Source organism: Bufo gargarizans, chromosome 2 (assembly GCF_014858855.1).
Source record: "Bufo gargarizans isolate SCDJY-AF-19 chromosome 2, ASM1485885v1, whole genome shotgun sequence".
NCBI lineage: Eukaryota > Metazoa > Chordata > Amphibia > Anura > Bufonidae > Bufo > Bufo gargarizans.
The window spans coordinates 287932745-287952126 of NC_058081.1; the positions used below are offsets into that span (position 1 = coordinate 287932745).

A 19382-nucleotide genomic window follows, 5' to 3' on the forward strand; every position below is an offset into this window, starting at 1 on the left:
TAACCCAGTTCCTGCAGTGCAACTTCCAGCGCTTCTGGTCCCAGTTTGGACTCCTCACACATCACAACAGCCAGCCAATCTGTGTCGTCAGCGGTGACGTGAGCAGACATGGGCCACTGATTGGTGCGGGTGTCAGCATGTCATACTTCCAGCCAGACAGGGACGGGAAGGGACGAGGCGGAGATGTGCCGCAGGAACAGGGGCAATTAGAACAGGTGGGTGTTTTACTACGCATCTTCAATTTCTGGGCCCGGGCAAGCCCTTTAAAAGAGGAAAGAAAATTTTATTATCTTTACCAAACCATCTTTTCTGAATTGTATCACTATATAATAGCTCACAAGAAAAAAGTACTTACCTAAAGTATCACATTTATTACTGGCTCTGCATATATCTTCCCTACGTAAAAGAGAAGTTAAATGCACAAGTCAGTGCATGTCATAGGCATTATAAAGTATAAAGAGTCAACATTATATTACATCATCTTTCTTTTTAAAGGGTCAATACTATTAATGGGAATATTTACCGCTTCTAATAAATGTAACCACCGACGGACTGCTAATAGACTAATGAGCATCTAGTCTGTGCGGCAGTTCAGATTTTGATGGCAACGCTTCCTGTATTGATTTTGGACACTTTTCAAGCCAGGTAGGCTATACATATAGTATTGTTGTAGTTGCTCAACTGAATACACATAAGATCTCCATGCCATTGCTGTTCATGACAGAAATCTTAAGAGGAAGTATTGTCATCAAATGGTTTTCACATTTTCAATGTACTGCACCCTAATAACCTTTTTGTATTATTTTCTTTCTCATTTAACTGTTGCTGGCTTTATAAAAAAAAAGGCAGTGTTCACCTCATAGATCTCTTGCTGCTCTTGAACTGACACTGCCTAGTCACCCGCTGCTTGGTCCAAAAATGATGTTCACACATGATGGTACCAGGAGAGAAAGAGCAGTAGGGGACTGGGCAGTATCGCTATGGGTGAGGCAGGGGAATCCATAAGGTAAGCAATGTGTTTTTATGATTGAACAGGACCCTCTGCATTTTAGAACATGACTTTTTTGGGGCCAGTCTCAGTAAAAGTCCACAGGACTACCGTAAGTTGTGTCAAATTTAGGTGCACGCCTTTTAATAATTTTGTTGCATCTTTGTGCTGTCTGTGTGCCAGTCTTATGGCATAAATTATTGCAAGTGTGGGCTGCCATGGACCCCCAAAAAACTATGCAAAAACCTCTAAAAACCTTGAGTATAAAAGAGAGTTTGGCTTGGGTATGCCATCACTTAAAGGGAACCTGTCATCAACTTTATGCTGCCCATACTAATGGCAGCATAAAGTAGAGACAGGTGAGTTGATTTTTTTTAAAGTTAAAAGTAAGTGGTTGCCGAGAACCAACATCACAATCATTGCAGACTGGGCCTGGAAAAGAGTCACGGCCACCTGAGAAGAGTCATGGTTCTTCATGAATTCCTGCTCTCCTGTCCACCTGCTGATGACTGACAGGCTTCTACCTAGTTTTCTCCCTTTCGCCCAATCATCAGCAGGTGGGTGAGAGTGCAGGAGATTATGAATAACTGACTCTTCTCAGGTAGATTTGACTCTTTTCAAGGCCTGGGCTACAATGATTACAATGCTGATTCTCAGCAACCACTTACTTTTAGCTCATGAGTTCAGCATTTCTGTCACTAATTTATACTGCCCTCAGTGAGCTCAGCATAAAGTTGATGACAGGTTCCCTTTAAGAGGTGAGGTGGCTTACTTGTAACTTGAGGTAATGGCATGAATGAATAGAAGAGAAGAGCGTATTACGCCTGCCTTAAGGGATGTCATTTCCTGAGTAGGGAACACTCTTTCAAATGAAAATCATTTGATAAATCTTGGTTTCAAGTCACTATTTTTTGCATTGCTACAGTATATACAGTATGAATCACTGCAAAATGAACATATTTGTTCAAGTTCACAACAAATGTTCTTATAATGAAGAATAGAAATGCCACAATGTGAAGAAACCATTTATGAACTGGTGTTGATGGCTACTGCAAGATGACCTTTCCAACAGAACACAAAAGCACACAATGAAAAAAACATTAGTTTCAAGTCATTCTTCCATAACTTCTTTAGCTAAAGCAAGGTAAAACTGTGAGGCTCTTTACCAAATACAATTAGATAGATGATACCTGGTAAGAAGAACCGCTGTATCATAGTGGGAAGGGTGAGAGTCGTCAGGAATATTTTGTGTTCTTTGCCAGACACAAAAATTGTGAAGTGTTGTAGCTGCATTAAAGCTGATTACTGGTCCATCCTGCACATTAAAAAAATGGCTACACACTGTAAATAAGTATCAAAATATGAATGACATTGTATAAGAAGGAACTGAAAGAATAGTGAACATATAGTGAAGTCTTTTCCAAGTAGCACAGGTGCATTACTGTATGAAGGGATACCTGTCGGCCCATGCCCGAAGATGTGAAAGGCTTTATACTATCAGTAATGCAGCATGATGATCAAAGATGTCTGAGGCAGGCCACTCGAATATGGACAATCTGTGCTCACAAGTAAGAGTGGAATGGCAACAAGCACTGAACCTCAATGGCCCCAAACAAGAACAAAGAAAATCCTGAATCTCATACCTGCTCGTTGTGAATTACAATTAGCTTTACGATCAAGACATTTATGAGATTCCCAATGCTTGGATCTTTATAGATAGCAGCAACCTAATATTGAAAAAAACCAGAACATATATAAGACAAGTAGTTAACTGTTACCAGCCCTAAAGGGAATCCATCAATATCTCTAAGGCCTCGTTCACATCACCGTTTCTCCTTTCCGTTCTCCGGCTCTGTTGAGGAGCAGGAGAACGGATAGGATGGATTCTGCAGATAACTGAGACATAACAGAGTAACAGAGCCTAAAGACCCTATAGACCAGTGATGGTGAACCTCTTAGAGACCAAGTGCCCAAACTGCAACCCAAAACCCACTTATTTATCGCAAAGTGCCAACACGGCAATATCCTATATCTTCCATGTACTTTATCATTTAGCTATAATAACCGACCTACATTCAGTGCGCTGCCTGCGCTGTTCATAGCATGTCCTGCACTGATGAATGGCAGGAAAAGTCTAAGGCATATTGGTAGACCATAGACTTTCTCCAGGGTGCGGGTGCCCACAGAGAGGGCTCTGAGTGCCGCCTCTGGCACCCGTGCCATAGGTTCGCCATCACTGCTATAGACTATAATGGGGTCTGTTCGGTGTCTGCTCAGAACATGATTTTTGAGCGGAGACTTTCGTCTGCAAGCAGGACTTTCGTCTCCGCTCAAAAATCATGTTCTGAGCGGACACTGAACGGACCCCATTATAATCTATAGGGTCTTTAGGCTCTGTTACTCTCAGTTAGGTCTCAGTTATTTGCAGAATCCGTCCTTTCCGTTCTCCTGCTCCTCAACGGAAAAGAGAAACTGTGATGTGAACAAGGCCTAAGGCATATAAACTACAGTAACAAATAAATAATACTGTTCCCACTGACTCTCAATCACTAATTCATATGTCCATAATCTCCCCTGTACCCCCACACACCATACCTGTAATACATTGCCAAGACTACTGAGCGTGCACACATAATGGAGAGGACTCCTGAGCGTGCACTCAGAACTCGTCTCAGTAAATTCCAGCACTGGTTTGCAGGCTCACAGCAAGAGAAAGGAAGTGACATAAAGATTAGAAATTGAGAGTCTGTGTAAGCAGTACTATTGATTTAACTTTAACTGGTCACAATTTAAAAGTATCTCATTACAGAAATTACGGTATAATCATTGGGGGTCATTTATTAAGACACTGGATTTAATAAGCCCTTTAGCTGGCGGTGGATCCGCTGCAGTTATGTAGGGGCACCGGCCTTGCTAGATTCTTTGCTGGCTTAAATTTAGACCGCCTATCACCTTCTCCGCCTACCTTTTTAGACCTGGCCTGAGCAGGGAAAAGTTGCAGATTGTGGCGCAAATAACCTTTAATAATAATACGAATAATAATATTGAAGATGTATTCTCAGAATCCATATCCGATCGGTAGGTGTCCAACACCCCACACCACGACCAATCAGCTGCTCTTTGCAGCCTTTGGTAATGGAGCTAGCCTCTGAATGGAGCTGGAAGCACAGCTCCATTCAAAGTGTAGTGGCCGTGTCAGGTAACTGCAACTCAGCTCCCATTGAGGTGAATGGGAAATGTGCTGCTGTAACCTGGCCCCACTACACTTTGAACGGAGCAGAGCTGAGGATAGATCATCAATTTTAGGACCTTGTAAAACCAATTTAAGCCTTATTCTCAAGTCAGTGAATTAGTGATTTCCATCAGTGATTGGGAGCTAAAACCAGGAGTGGAGGCTACACAGAGATAAGGTATAAGGGAAAGATCGGCACCTGTTCTGTGTTTATACCCACATCTGGTTTTGCCTAAAAATCATTGATGGAAATCACTGACCAAACACTGACTGTGTGAATAAGGCCTTCAAGTGAAAAACTGTAATCTGTGTGAAAACTGAAAGCACCAAATTTGTGGCAAAAACAACACTCTAAGGGTACGCATGTTAACTATATTGACCTTGCCATAAAGATGGAAAGGTTGCCTCACAAAACACTTTTTTTTTTCTTTTTTAAACAATCAAATTCTAAAATTACACACTGAATAACAGTAATGGAAATGGCACACCTCAATTCTCTCATTTATCTCTATGCACAACACGATCATCAGGGTTTCTGGCAGAAAATGGGCAATTAATAGCCCTTGTTCTTGCCAAAAGTCCAAGTCCCTGACGGCTGACTCTCGCCCAACTTACTTTTATGGCCTGATAAATGTGTCATAACGGTTAAAGGTTATAGACATCTTTGAGGGCATTTTTATTATACTGACATTCCTGCATTTGTGCTGAAAATTTACTTCTGTAAGTTTTATTAAACATTTTCAACAGTTCATCTTCTGTAGCCTGTATGTATTCTCATACATTACAGTCTGATCAGTGCCATTCAGTGTGAGACCCATCAGACAAGCTCTACCAAATCTCGGTGTGTAGCCCCTGGTTCTGCTCGGATTCTGATTTGTAAAGATATCAGCTTATATTTGTATTAAAAAAAGGGCTACAGAGTAAAAAGAGTAATACAGACATATAGCTTTAGAAATAAATAATTCTATTTCTTTAAATGACTTATGATATACATTTCAATAACTCGTCTAAAAATAAATAAAACATCAGGGTAAAAAAAAAAAATCTTTTTGCAGTGGCTCTCAATCAAGGGTGTGTGCAGGCTGCTTAACACAAGTGATCATATCAAATATCAAGCGGTATTCCACTTGGCACACAACATAGCATCCATATATAGAAACCATTTACTCATACTAGTAGCAGAAAATAAACCATGAAATTCGGTTTTAAATACAGAGAGCGTACACATGGGGAAATAAGCAAGCCTACTGTGATTCCTACTAGGCTGGCCCACCGAGCAGGATGGCTCTGCTGGAAAGTCCATTTGGAACTGATGTCGTGGTCAGTCACTTGCCACTAGGGTCTATTTATTAAGGGATGATGTACAAACTGTGTAATAGATCTTATTGATGATATATTCTGTATGTTCAATGATGCAATGAAAAGTGAATATGCACATGTTCTGTATACGTACATATGATTTAACTTGTTGGGGCCAAGAAGTACAGATGTAGCCAAGCTAAACTTGACTCTGATAACACATGGCACAGTGTTATCTTGGTTATCTCTTGACAAAAGCCATTGAAACGTTAGTTATCTTTTTCTTGCCATTCTTAACGGGTTAACCATCAAGTTTAGCTTGGCTGCGTCTGTACTAGTCTGACATGACTTTATCAGATCTTGATAAAGATATAACATATAAAACTGTCAAATAAACTATCCCCCCTTTCTATCACATGTAATACCAAATCCTTAGCTTTTCATAACTCTTGTTTTGTGAAACTTAAAATTATATATGTGCGCTTTAATGGTATAAAATACTTTTTTATATAGGGATGAATGTCAAGGTTTGACATTGCATTGAGCACAGGGATAAACTACAGTCATGAAGGACAATGGCTGAGATTTAGTAATGTGTCTTCACATAGAATCAGTCTAAAAGTGGTGCAAATCAGTGCAATTTTGGAGCAACTGCAGTTTCTATAGTTTTTTTCCCTGACTTGCTTGAAAAAGATCCGGCACGCTGTTCCGGCAAACAGCGGCTGCGCCCGGCAAGGATGGATCGGTCAGGCTCTTCCCGGCCGGAACAGCCTGCTGGAGCTGGATCTGTGTCACGCAATTGTGAAACAAGACTTAGCAGGAAGGAGCAGAGCATCATGGTAAATGGGTGAGGTCTATATAATGTTATAAAATTCTGTCAACCAACCAATAATTAGTATACAGAAAAGTATGCAGAAGAAGTGTCTATCCCTGTACCAGATTTATCATCTAGCCTGACTCACTGATAATTCTGGTGCCAGTCTAGGCAGCCTGTCTAAACTTAATCTAAGATTTAGGCTACATGCACACGACCGTGGTATGTTTTGCGGTCCGCAAACCGCGGATCCGCAAAACACGAATGGCGTCCGTGTGCGCGTTCCGCAATTTGCAGAACAGCACGGACAGCCTTTAATATAACTGCCTATTCTTGTCCGCAAAGCACGGACAAGAATAGGACATGTTATATATTTTTTGCAGGGCCACGGAACGGAGCAACGGATGCGGACAGCACATGGAGTGCTGTCTGCTTCTTTTGCGGCTCCATTGAAGTGAATGGGTCCGCATTCAAGCCGCCAAAAACTTTGGCTCGGATGCGGACCAAAACAACGGCCGTGTGCATGAGGCCTTAGGATTAGTAAATCTGGGCCTTTAAGCGTCCAGTGATAGTTTGCTGAGTGCAATGACAGTAGTTGTGCTTATATGCAGTGACATCTATTGACACCATTGACATTGTTGTTACTATTACTTACAATTGACATAAGCGTCAAAATGTAGTGTTGTAGATTTCTGCCATGATGGCGCACCATTTTTGCATCAGCTGTAACCATTAGTTCTACATATCTTGGATATGAAATAAAGCGTTTTCGTCTGATATGTGAAACGTTGTGTGGCAAATTGTTAGAAAGTGCAGAGTTTGTAAACATATTAACATCTTCTTCAAAGCTTCTTGAAGTATGTAATAATGCCAACTCCTCCTTCATTTGAGACTCTGTAAAATAAAATTAATATATTAGCAAAAAAAAGTTTTAAATATTGCTAACATTTCAATGAACAAAGCTCTAAACATTTTTAAAATAAAAATATTTAGATGTGCTATGATCTAATATTGTAAAAAATATTAATTTAGGTACACTTACAAAATAATAAAAAAGGTACATTTTATCCAAACTAAGGTTAGTTTCAAACTAGTGTTTACCATCTCCGGCAGGATGTCCCGACAGGGAGCAGCCAAAAAAGGTTTACATATATCACAGATCCGAGGTGTAGTGGGAATATATACAATGGCGCTCATTTATCTTGGTCGTCAAAATATAAAACAGCTTACAGATATGATGAAAAACAAAGAACACAAGTAAAACACAGCTCAGTATGATGTAACACTGGGGAACAATTGCTAGACAAGTACGTTGTAAAATAAGTGGTACAGTGTAATACAGTACTCAAGGGCCTGTACACACAAAGAAACATAGAAAAATTGTAAGCCTGAATTGACGTTAACAACAAGGTAAAGTCATTATAATAGGACGGGGGTATTGTAGAGGAGCAAATGTATATTGTGGTAGCCAAGGTTTATGAACTAAATGTAACAACTAAAAGACAATTGTTCATTCAAGCCGTTAGGATAGACAGTTTTGAGTTCAAAGATCCACCACGTTTCTCTCTGCAGTACTCTCTTGACCCAACCGCCCCCTCTTTTTAATGGGGCAATTGCCTCTATCCCCAAAAATCTCACTTTGGAGTAGTCCCCGGCATGTTTGGTTCAATATGTTTGGCTAGAGGAGTATCCCTCCTGTGCCTCATATCTGCCAGGTGTTCTCCAAATCGCCTCCGAAGTTCACGGGTCGATTTCCCTATATACTCAAGGCCACATTCACAAGTTGCCCTGTAGATGACTCTTTTAGTACGACAGTTTATAAAACGTCTGATTGTGTACCTTTTACCCGTGACATCGTTCATGAAGAAGCGTCCCTGGGCGATATGATTGCAGGCTATACAGCCACCACAGCAAAAATACCCAACAGAACTTTGGAGCCACATCCCCGTCCTCTCTGGTAACTCGCTGAAGTTGCTGTGCACCAAACAATCGCGTAAACTGAGACCTCTCCGGTATGTGATACGGGGGGTCTCAGAGACCACGTTTTTGATGTCCGGGTCCATTTGTAGAATGTCTCAATGTTTACTCAACACCCCTCTCACCTCCTTTGCTGCTTCATCATAAGTGGCTATTAGGCGTATCTCATTTGTCTCGGATGGATTTGTTTTAGGGTGTAAGAGTTCAGTTCGGTTGCTATTACGGTCTCTCTGGTACGCTATCTTAAGTGTAGAATCCGGATTACCCTTTTCTCTGAACTTCCTACGAAGGTCATCAGCCTGTTCATTGAAATCCCTAACCGTCGACCAATTCCTTCTTATCTTCAGGGATACCTCTTCTCAAAGACAGGGGATGGTAACTATTCCAGTTGAGGAGTGAATTAGTAGATGTTGGTTTGCAGTATGTTTTAGTGCTAATTTCACCCCGAGGGCCCTTAGCGATCTGTATATGTAAGAATGGGATAACATGTGTTTTAAAATCAAAAGTGAACCTCAGACCAATCTCATTGATATTTAATACTTGCACAAAGTCGACAAACTCCTTCTCACCACCTTTCCTGATCAAAAAAATGTCATCAATGAATCTGGCCCATGTTACCACATTCATAGTGTGTACAGTCAGTATATCTTCAAAGACAATGGTCCTTTCCCACCAGTCCAGGAACAAATTAGCATTCGATGGAGCACAGGAACTCCTCATCGCGGTGCCCCTGAGCTGGTGGTAAAAGGCACCACTGAATAGAAAATAATTAGATGTTAAAGTAAATTCCAGTAGTTCAAGTACCAATCGGTTGTGTGCTTGGTATTGACATCCCCTCATGCTGAGGAACACTTCAACTGCTTTGAATCCCAAGTGATGGGGAAGAGAGGAATACCACGCCTCTACATCAATTGATGCGAGCGATGTTTCGTCTTCCACTGAAACCCCTTCAAGGCGTCCTAACAGATTGCATGTGTCCCTAATCTACGAGGGTAATGTTTTCACAAAAGGTGCTATAATTTTTTCCACATAAATCCCCACATTTTGGCTAAGACTATTTACCCCTGACATAATGGGGCGCCCCTTTATTGGGACCACCCCCTTGTGAATTTTGGGCAAGCTGTAAAAGGTTGCAACTGTGGGGTGTTTCTTATACATGAAATCAAATTCTTCTGATATCAAATGATCCCTTGTGGCTATTCACAAGATTTCACTCAATCTTTTCTGATAAAAAAACGTGGGGTCAGATGTCAATATCTCATACAGTGGTGTCAAAAAGTATTAAGTCAGTCTCCAATTGTGCAAGTTCTCCCACATAAAAAGATAAGAGAGGCCTGTAATTTTCATCATAGGTACACTTCAACTATGAGAGACAGAATGGGGGGAAAGAATACAGGAAATCACATTGTAGGATTTCTAATAAATTAATTGGTAAATTTCTCGGTAAAACTATTAGTCACCTACCAACAAGCAAGATTTCTGGCTCTCACAGACCTGTAACTTCTTCTTTAACCACTTCAGCCCCGCTAGGTGAAACCCCCTTCATGACCAGGCCACTTTTTACACTTCGGCACTACACTCCTTTCACCGTTTATCGCTCGGTCATGCAACTTACCACCCAAATGAATTTTACCTCCTTTTCTTCTCACTAATGGAGCTTTCATTTGGTGGTATTTTATTGCTGCTGACATTTTTACTTTTTTTGTTATTAATCAAAATATAACGATTTTTTTGCAAAAAAATGACATTTTTCACTTTCAGCTGTGAAATTTTGCAAAAAAAACGACATCCATATATAAATTTTTCGCTAAATTTATAGTTCTACATGTCTTTGATAAAAAAAAAAATGTTTGGGCAAAAAAAAAAAATGGTTTGGGTAAAAGTTATAGCATTTACAAACTATGGTACAAAAATGTGAATTTCCGCTTTTTGAAACGGCTCTGATTTTCTGAGCACCTGTCATGTTTCCTGAGGTTCTACAATGCCCAAACAGTATAACTACCCCACAAATGACCCCATTTCGGAAAGTAGACACCCTAAGGTATTCGCTGATGGGCATAGTGAGTTCATAGAACTTTTTATTTTTTGTCACAAGTTAGCGGAAAATGATGATGATTTTTTTTATTTATTTTTTTCTTACAAAGTCTCATATTCCACTAACTTGCGACAAAAAATAAAAAATTCTAGGAACTCACCATGCCCCTCACAGAATACCTTGGGGTGTCTTCTTTCCAAAATGGGGTCACTTGTGGGGTAGTTATACTGCCCTGGCAATTTAGGGGCCCAAATGTGTGAGAAGAACTTTGCAATCAAAATGTGTAAGAAATGACCGGTGAAATCCGAAAGGTGCACTTTGGAATATGCGCCCCTTTGCCCACCTTGGCAGCAAAAAAGTGTCACACATGTGGTATCGCCGTACTCAGGAGAAGTTGGGGAATGTGTTTTGGGGTGTCATTTTACATATACCCATGCTGGGTGAGAGAAATATCTTGGCAAAAGACAACTTTTCCCATTTTTTTATACAAAGTTGGCATTTGACCAAGATATTTTTCTCACCCAGCATGGGTATATGTAAAATGACACCCCAAAACACATTCCCCAACTTCTCCTGAGTACGGCGATACCAGATGTGTCACACTTTTTTGCTGCCAAGGTGGGCAAAGGGGCACATATTCCAAAGTGCACCTTTCGGATTTTGCAGGCCATTTTTTACACATTTTGATTGCAAAGTACTTCTCACACATTTGGGCCCCTAAATTGCCAGGGCAGTATAACTACGCCACAAGTGACCCCATTTTGGAAAGGAGACACCCTAAGGTATTCCGTGAGGGGCATGGCGAGTTCCTAGAATTTTTTATTTTTTGGGGTGCCATTTTACATATACCCATGCTGGGTGAGAGAAATATCTTGGCAAACGACAACTTTTCCCATTTCTTTATACAAAGTTGGCATTTGACCAAGATATTTTTCTCACCCAGCATGGGTATATGTAAAATGACACCCCAAAACACATTCCCCAACTTCTTCTGAGTACGGCGATACCAGATGTGTGACACTTTTTTGCAGCCTAGATGCGCAAAGGGGCCCAAATTCCTTTTAGGAGGGCATTTTTAGACATTTGGATCCCAGACTTCTTCTCACGCTTTAGGGCCCCTAAAAAGCCAGGGCAGTATAAATACCCCACATGTGACCCCACTTTGGAAAGAAGACACCCCAAGGTATCCAATGAGGGGCCTGGCAAGTTCATAGAATTTTTTTTTTTTTGCATAAGTTAGCGGAAATTGATTTATTTATTTTTTTTTCTCACAAAGTCTCACTTTCCGCTAACTTAGGACAAAAATTTCAATCTTTCATGGACTCAATATGCCCCTCAGCAAATACCTTGGGGTGTCTTCTTTCCAAAATGGGGTCAGTTGTGGGGTGTTTGTACTGCCCTGGCATTTGAGGGTCTCCGCAGTCATTACATGTATGGCCAGCATTAGGAGTTTCTGCTATTCTCCTTATATTGAGCATACAGGTAATGAGATTTTTTTTTTCCGTTCAGCCTCTGGGCTGAAAGAAAAAAATGAACGGCACAGATTTCTTCATTCGCATCGATCAATGTTGATGAAAAAATCTCTGCCAAAAAAATAAAATGGAGGGGAAAGGCGTCTGCCAGGACATAGGAGCTCCGCCCTACATCCATACCCACTTAGCTCGTATGCCCTGGCAAACCAGATTTCTCCATTCGCATCAATCGATGTGGATGAATAAATCATTGCCGGGATTTTTTTATATATATATATATATATATTCACCAAATGAAGAGGCAGCACTTCCAGTCATGGGTGATAGGGTGACGACCCCAAACTTTATTCCCAGCGTCGTCCCAAAGTTTGGGGTCGTCACCCTATCACCCATGACTGGAAGTGCTGCCTCTTCATTTGGTGAATATACATGTTGGAGGACAAGCCAGCCTCTCTGAGGAATATTGCACCCAGCGCACAACGTCTGACTGTGCTGCTGCATCATCTGTTGTATTATATATATATATATATACAAAGTGCTTGCCAAAGCATAGGAACGCCGCCTCCTCCTCAGCTCGTATGCCTCGGCAAACGTATCTGTCACTGCAGAGGAGAAAATCCCGTCTTGCAGCGCCGCATACACCGACTTGCGTGTAATCTGACAGCAGCGCAATGCTTCTGTCAGAATGCACATCGGTGCTGCAGCTAGTAGATCGGTTGGTCCACCTGGAAGGTAAAAAGACAAAAAAAAAAAAAAAAAAAAAACCAGGCCGCAACGCAATAATTTTATTAACTTTGGAACAGAACATGTAACTTTAACTTTTGGAACTAAACATTAACCTGTTTGCTTACCTGTTTTTTTTTTTTTGTTTTTTTACCTTTATAGAACAAACCTCTTCTTCCCCATGGGTCAATGTGCAAAGCGCAAATCGCCCAAAGATGTGGCGAAGTGCGTTATGCACTTTGTCCCATGTGAAAGGAGACGTTTGCAGCAGCTGTGAGTGAATGGGCCCTAATAGCCCTGTGTGCCTATCCTGGTGAGATGTGATCCCTATGCTAGGTGTACCTGTGTGTGGTACTTTCGGAAACACTCCCCTAAGCATAGGGCAGGGTGGTCGGGACAGTCAGGACAGAAATAGCGGGTGTCACGCCTTATTCCACTCCTGCTACAGACACGACATTTTTTTCGGGGTGGCGGTCGGTTTGAGGTACCAGCAACGACACTGGGGAAGTGTCGCTCGTGTAGACGGCTAACTACACTGGTGGATGGGGCCACGGAACCTCCTGGATACAGGAGGTTCGCGATGATCTCTTCCTGAAATTTGAGGAAGGATCCAGTTCTCCCAGCCTTACTGTAGAGAACAAAACTATTGTACAGAGCCAATTGAATTAAATATACAGACACCTTCTTATACCAGCGTCTGGTGCGTCGGGAAACTAAATACGGAGCCAACATCTGGTCATTGAAGTCGACCCCTCCCATGTGGAGGTTATAGTCGTGGACTGAGAGGGGCTTTTCAATGACACGGGTTGCTCGCTCAATTTGTATTGTCGTGTCTGCGTGAATGGAGGAGAGCATGTAAACGTCACGCTTGTCTCTCCATTTCACCGCGAGCAGTTCTTCGTTACACAGTGCGGCCCTCTGCCCCCTTGCAAGACGGGTGCTAACGAGCCGTTGGGGGAAGCCCGCGCGACTAGTTCGCGCGGTACCACAGGCGCCAATCCGTTCTAGAAACAAATGCCTAAAGAGGGCCACACTTGTGTAGAAATTGTCCACATAAAGATGGTACCCCTTGCCGAATAAGGGTGACACCAAGTCCCAAACTGTCTTCCCACTGCTCCCCAGGTAGTCAGGGCAACCGACCGGCTCCAGGGTCTGATCTTTTCCCTCATAGACCCGAAATTTGTGGGTATAGCCTGTGGCCCTTTCACAGAGCTTATACAATTTGACCCCATACCGGGCGCGCTTGCTTGGGATGTATTGTTTGAAGCCAAGGCGCCCGGTAAAATGTATTAGGGACTCGTCTATGCAGATGTTTTGCTCAGGGGTATACAAATCTGCAAATTTCTGGTTGAAATGGTCTATGAGGGGCCGAATTTTGTGGAGCCGGTCAAAAGCAGGGTGGCCCCTGGGACGGGAGGCGGTGTTGTCACTAAAGTGCAGGAAACGCAGGATGACCTCAAATCGTGTCCTGGACATAGCAGCAGAGAACATGGGCATGTGATGAATCGGGTTCGTGGACCAATATGACCTCAATTCATGCTTTTTTGTCAGGCCCATGTTGAGGAGGAGGCCCAGAAAAGTTTTAAATTCGGAAACTTGGACTGGTTTCCACCGGAAAGGCTGGGCATAAAAGCTTTCCGGGTTAGCGGTGATAAATTGTGTGGCATACCTGTTTGTCTCTGCCACGACTAAGTCTAAAAGCTCCGCAGTCAAGAACAGCTCAAAAAATCCCAGGGCCGAATCGATCTGAGCTGTCTCAACCCGAACTCCAGACTGGGCGGTGAAAGGGAAAACTACGGGTGCGGCTGAAGTTGGGGACTGCCAATCAGGGTTTGCCAGCACCTCTGGGATTCTAGGGGCTCTACGGGCACGTCTTTGCGGTGGCTGCGACGGGGTCACTACTGCACGTGCCACCGTACCAGCTTCAACTGCCCTTCTGGTGCTCGCTACTTCACCAGGTTGTACGGCAGTGCTGGTACTAGGTCCAGGAAGGGCTGGGCTGCTGGTGTATGCCTCACCACGTAATCCGACAGCACCAGCCCCACTCTGCTGCTCTTGAAGCGGATCCTGCGCAACCTGCGGTCTAGCGACACGGGGCCGGGTACGCCTGGTGCTATCAGGGACCTCAGCCTCCTCGTCCGAACTTTGGGTCAGAGAGCCACTGCTTTCTACAGGTTCGTATTCTGACCCGCTGGATTCATCAGATGAGGGTTCCCACTCCTCATCCGACTGGGTCAGAAGCCTGTAGGCCTCTTCAGAAGAATACCCCCTGTTAGACATGTGGGCAACAAAATTTAGGGGTATTCCCTGAGACTACCCAAGAAAAAAAAAGCAAGCCTGTCTTACAAATGGGAGGCTAGCGAAGTACCGGAGGCTGCTGCGGTTGATAAAAAATATCAAAACTGATTTTTTTATCGCCGCAGTGCGTGTAAAGTGAATGTGCAGTGATCAAAAAAAAAAAATTTTTTTGTCACTGCGGTGGGGCGGGCGTGGGCAAACGCACGTGTGGGCGACCGATCAGGCCTGATCGGGCAAACACTGCGTTTTGGGTGGAGGGCGAACTAAAGTGACACTAGTACTATTATAGATCTGACCGTGATCAGTTTTGATCACTTTCAGATACTATAAAAGTACAAATGCTGATTAGCGATACGCTAATCAGCGAATAACGGACTGCGGTGCGGTGGGCTGGGCGCTAACTGATCGCTAACTACCTAACCAAGGGACCTAAACTATACCTAAAACCTAACGGTCAATAACAGTGAAAAAAAAAAGTGACAGTTTGCACTGATCACTTTTTTCCTTTCACTAGTGATTGACAGGGGGGGATAAAAGGGGTGATCAAAGGGTTAATTGGGGTGATCTGGGGGCTAAATGTGGTGTGGTGGGTACTCACAGTAATGATGTGCTCCTCTGCTCCTCTGCTGGAACCAACCGACCAAAAGAAGGAGCAGAGGAGCACAGCAGCCATATAACCCCATCATATTTACTAATATGTGGGGTTATATGGCTGCTGATTGGTTTTTTTAAAAATCAGCAGCCTGCCAGCCAATGATCGTGGCCGGCAGGCTGCTGACGAAATACTCTTCTGCGAAATGCCGGCCCGCGATGCGCATGCGCGGGCCGGCTGTGACGTAATCTCGCGTCTCGCGAGAGGACGCGCCGATGCGTCCAGGAGGAACTAAACAACCACCTCCCGGACGCATCGGTGCGTACAGCGGTCGGGAGGTGGTTAAGAGGCTCCTCTGTCCTCCACTCGTTACCTGTATTAATGGCACCTGTTTGAACTTGTTATCAGTATAAAAGACACCTGTCCACAACCTCAAATAGTCACACTCCAAACTCCACAATGGCCAAGACCAAAGAGCTGTCGAAGGACATCAGAAACAAAATTGTAGACCTGCACAAGGCTGAGAAGACTGAATCTGCAATAGGCAAGCAGCTTGGTGTGAAGAAATCAACTGTGGCAGCAATTATTAGTAAATGGAAAACATACAAGACCACTGATAAACTCCCTCGATCTGGGGCTCCACACAAGATCTCTCCCTGAATGACCTGGAGAGAGCTGGGACCAAAGTAACAAAGGCTACCATCAGTAACACACTACGCCGCCAGGGACTCAAATCCTGCAGTGCCAGACGTGTCCCCCTGCTTAAGCCAGTACATGTCCAGGCCGTCTGAAGTTTGTTAGAGAGCATTTAGATGATCCAGAAGAGGATTGGGAGAATGTCATATTGTCAGATGAAACCAAACTAGAAATTTTTGGTAAAAACTCAACTCGTTGTGTTTGGAGGAGAAAGAATGCTGAGTTGCATCCAAAGAACACCATACCTACTGTGAAGCATAGGGGTGGAAACATCATGCTTTGGGGCTGTTTTTCTTTAAAGGGACCAGTGCCACTGATCCGTGTAAAGGAAAGAATGAATGGGGCCGTGTATCGTCATATTTTGAGTGAAAACCTCCTTCCATCAGCAAGGGCATTGAAGATGAAACGTGGCTGGGTCTTTCAGCATGACAATGATCCCAAACACACCGCCTGGGCAACGTTGGAGTGGCTTCGTAAGAAGCATTTCAAGGTCATGGAGTGGCCTAGCCAGTCTCCAGATCTCAACCACATAGAAAACCTTTGGAGGGAGTTAAAAGTCTGTGTTGCCCAGCGACAGCCCCAAAACCTCACTGCTCTAGAGGAGATCTGCATGGAGGAATGGCCCAAAATACCAGCAACAGTGTGTGAAAACCTTGTGAAGACTTACAGAAAACGTTTGAGCTCTGTCATTACCAACAAAGGTTATATAACAAAGTATTGAGATTAACTTTTGTTATTGACCAAATACTTATTTTCCACCATAATTTGCAAAAAAATTCTTTAAAAATCAGACAATGTGATTATCTGGATTTTCTTTCTCATTATGTCTCTCATAGTTAAGGTACACCTATGATGAAAATTACAGACCTCGCTCATCTTTTTATGTGGGAGAACTTGCACAATTGGTGGCTGACTAAATACCTTTTTGCCCCACTGTATGTATTTCTATCACACAAGAGGTCCAAACACATATTTTTATATTTGGTAGTATCCATGATCACAATATTCCCCCTTTATCCTAGGGTTTAATTGTTATGTCCTTATCCTTTTCAAGTTTTAGCAAGGCTTTATATTCACATATCGGACAATTGAAGCAGGGTCTCTTTAATGTCAGCTCCTCCAAATCTCGGGAGACCTGGTTTACAAAGACATCAATGCATGTGGAATCTCCCAGAGGTGGCATCGTCAAACTTTTATTTTTAAGGGTAGTAAAGGGACCTTTGCCCTCCTGGGGAGTACTTTCACTCAGACTAAACAACAGGTGAACGTCTTTCAAAATGTCTGGTGAAATGATCAATTCCTTACTCTCCCGTTTATTAATGTGAAGTGCTTGTGCCATCTCAATTTTCTTGCAAAAAGATTAATGTCTTTGACCCAGTTAAATAAGTTAAACGTTGTGGTAGAGACAAAGGATAAACCTCGACTGTAACGGTCACGTACACACACACACACAGGGGGGAGGATAGTGACCACTGCGCTCGCAAGTCCTGATGACAGGGGACAACTGGACGGCAATCCCTAGCTTAGAATACGTGCTGGGAGGACAGACAAGACAAACAACGCATAGTGAACGGACCAAGTAAATACCAAGAGAGCAACGAAGTACAAATGGAGTAAGCAGAGAATAGTCAGGAGAAGCCGTCGCTGAGGAGAGTGAGCGCCTCGTCGGCGTCCCGTGACATCGACTGAGGATTGCCATTTCTGTTTGTTAAAGATATTTACTAGACAGATTTACTATCTGGCTATATTGTTCGGGGGTATGTTGGTGCAAGGGGGTGATTTCTGATGATTGCGCAAGTGGTAAGGTACGCTTTGTTCTAAAAAACGTGAGCCACTACTGTTGTATCCACCCTGTATGCCTCTCCCCCTCTGACGTCCTCTACCTTTCCTTTGATTCTTCTGTCCACCCTCCTTTTCGCCTTCCGAAATGTCGGTATCACTTGACGTGATATCTGACTCCAGTCGTTTAGTGTGAGCTGTCCCACTATCAATTGTGGTATACACTCGATTCTCTCTAAAATCTTGGAGATCTCTATTGAAATGGCAGTGTTTCCGCTCTTTTAGGTGGTATTGGAATTTATCCAGGGTGTTTTTGAGTTGGAGTTCCTCATTAGAGAAATCTGCTTCTTGCTTAAACTTCTGTGTTAACTCAATCTGATCACTCAACTTTTTTTTCCAGAATATCAAGATTAGTCTTCTCTTCCTCCAGCAGCAAATGCATGAAGCGTAATGAGCTCTTAGGGTCCATTCACACATCTGTATGTGTTTTGCAGATCCGCACATCGCCTACACTATAATAGAAAATGCCTAATCTTGCGGACAAGAATAGAACATTCTTAATTAATAACACCACTCAAGTACAATAAAATCACATAAAATAACATAAAATAATAGGTGGTACCAACACAAAATCACACTGGCGGGTGATAGTTGCACAAGCCTTGTATATTGAATTCACACTTGCCACCAACTGGGATTAAATGGTGGCAATGAAACCGCAGACCGTAAATGCAATGTCCCAATATAGATTCGTGTGGCTCCGGATTAAAGTGTCCACGTGTATGAAAATGTCTCTCACATAAACAGACTCTCCACAACTGGTACAGTATGTCCGCAAGGGGCTATAGGTATTATATGCCCAATTCAGGTTCCTACCTTAGTCCAAAGTTTTACCAGCTGTTCTCCGCTGGGCCGTCCTGCCACGAGCAGCAAGTGTGCCGGCCGCTTCGGCGTCTCACGTCACAGATCTCGAGCCGCTGGCGTCACAGTATCGCGGGAACACAGAATTTGGCTGGTATGGATGGTAGGCGATTAATCAGACCTGTATTCAGCTCCTATGTCTTAGTGGAGTATTGGTAGGATTCCTTATCGCATGGCCATGCAATGTATTTTATTAGAATCCAGTAGATTGGGTGGGCGCTTCTTCCAGTCACCAGACGCGTTTCGGGGCGTTCTACACCCCTTCCTCAGTGGTAAGAGCGCAAGACCTCCCACTCCACCCTTTATAGTCCACTCGGTACTCACAAAAATCCGGATTTGGGACAAATGTGTTCCATTGCGGTTTCAATCCGGTAATATTGCGGTTTTTCATAACCTCATTGCGTTTTATCACCAATCCAGTTACAAACATGTTAAAATTGATATATACCCCATTCAAAAATCAAAATAACATAATATTATCAATAAAAATTATGAAATAAGAAATTATGAAATAAAAACCATTGGTAACATTAATATACCTAAAACACTAAAAATA

General features: G+C 42.9%; 1 protein-coding gene across 2 annotated transcripts in view; it reads right to left on the reverse strand.

Annotated features, from left to right (window-relative positions):
* ADAMTS20 (ADAM metallopeptidase with thrombospondin type 1 motif 20) overlaps positions 1 to 19382 on the reverse strand; it is a 252346-nt gene that overhangs the window by 163900 nt on the left and 69064 nt on the right. For both annotated transcript variants that reach the window (XM_044280361.1, XM_044280362.1), the window contains exons 4-7: positions 6989 to 7227; positions 2632 to 2715; positions 2179 to 2303; positions 356 to 396 (exon numbers count right to left, since the gene is read on the reverse strand). In XM_044280361.1, the coding sequence (XP_044136296.1) occupies positions 356 to 396; positions 2179 to 2303; positions 2632 to 2715; positions 6989 to 7227 (489 nt within the window). The remainder of the gene's footprint in view (positions 1 to 355; positions 397 to 2178; positions 2304 to 2631; positions 2716 to 6988; positions 7228 to 19382) is intronic.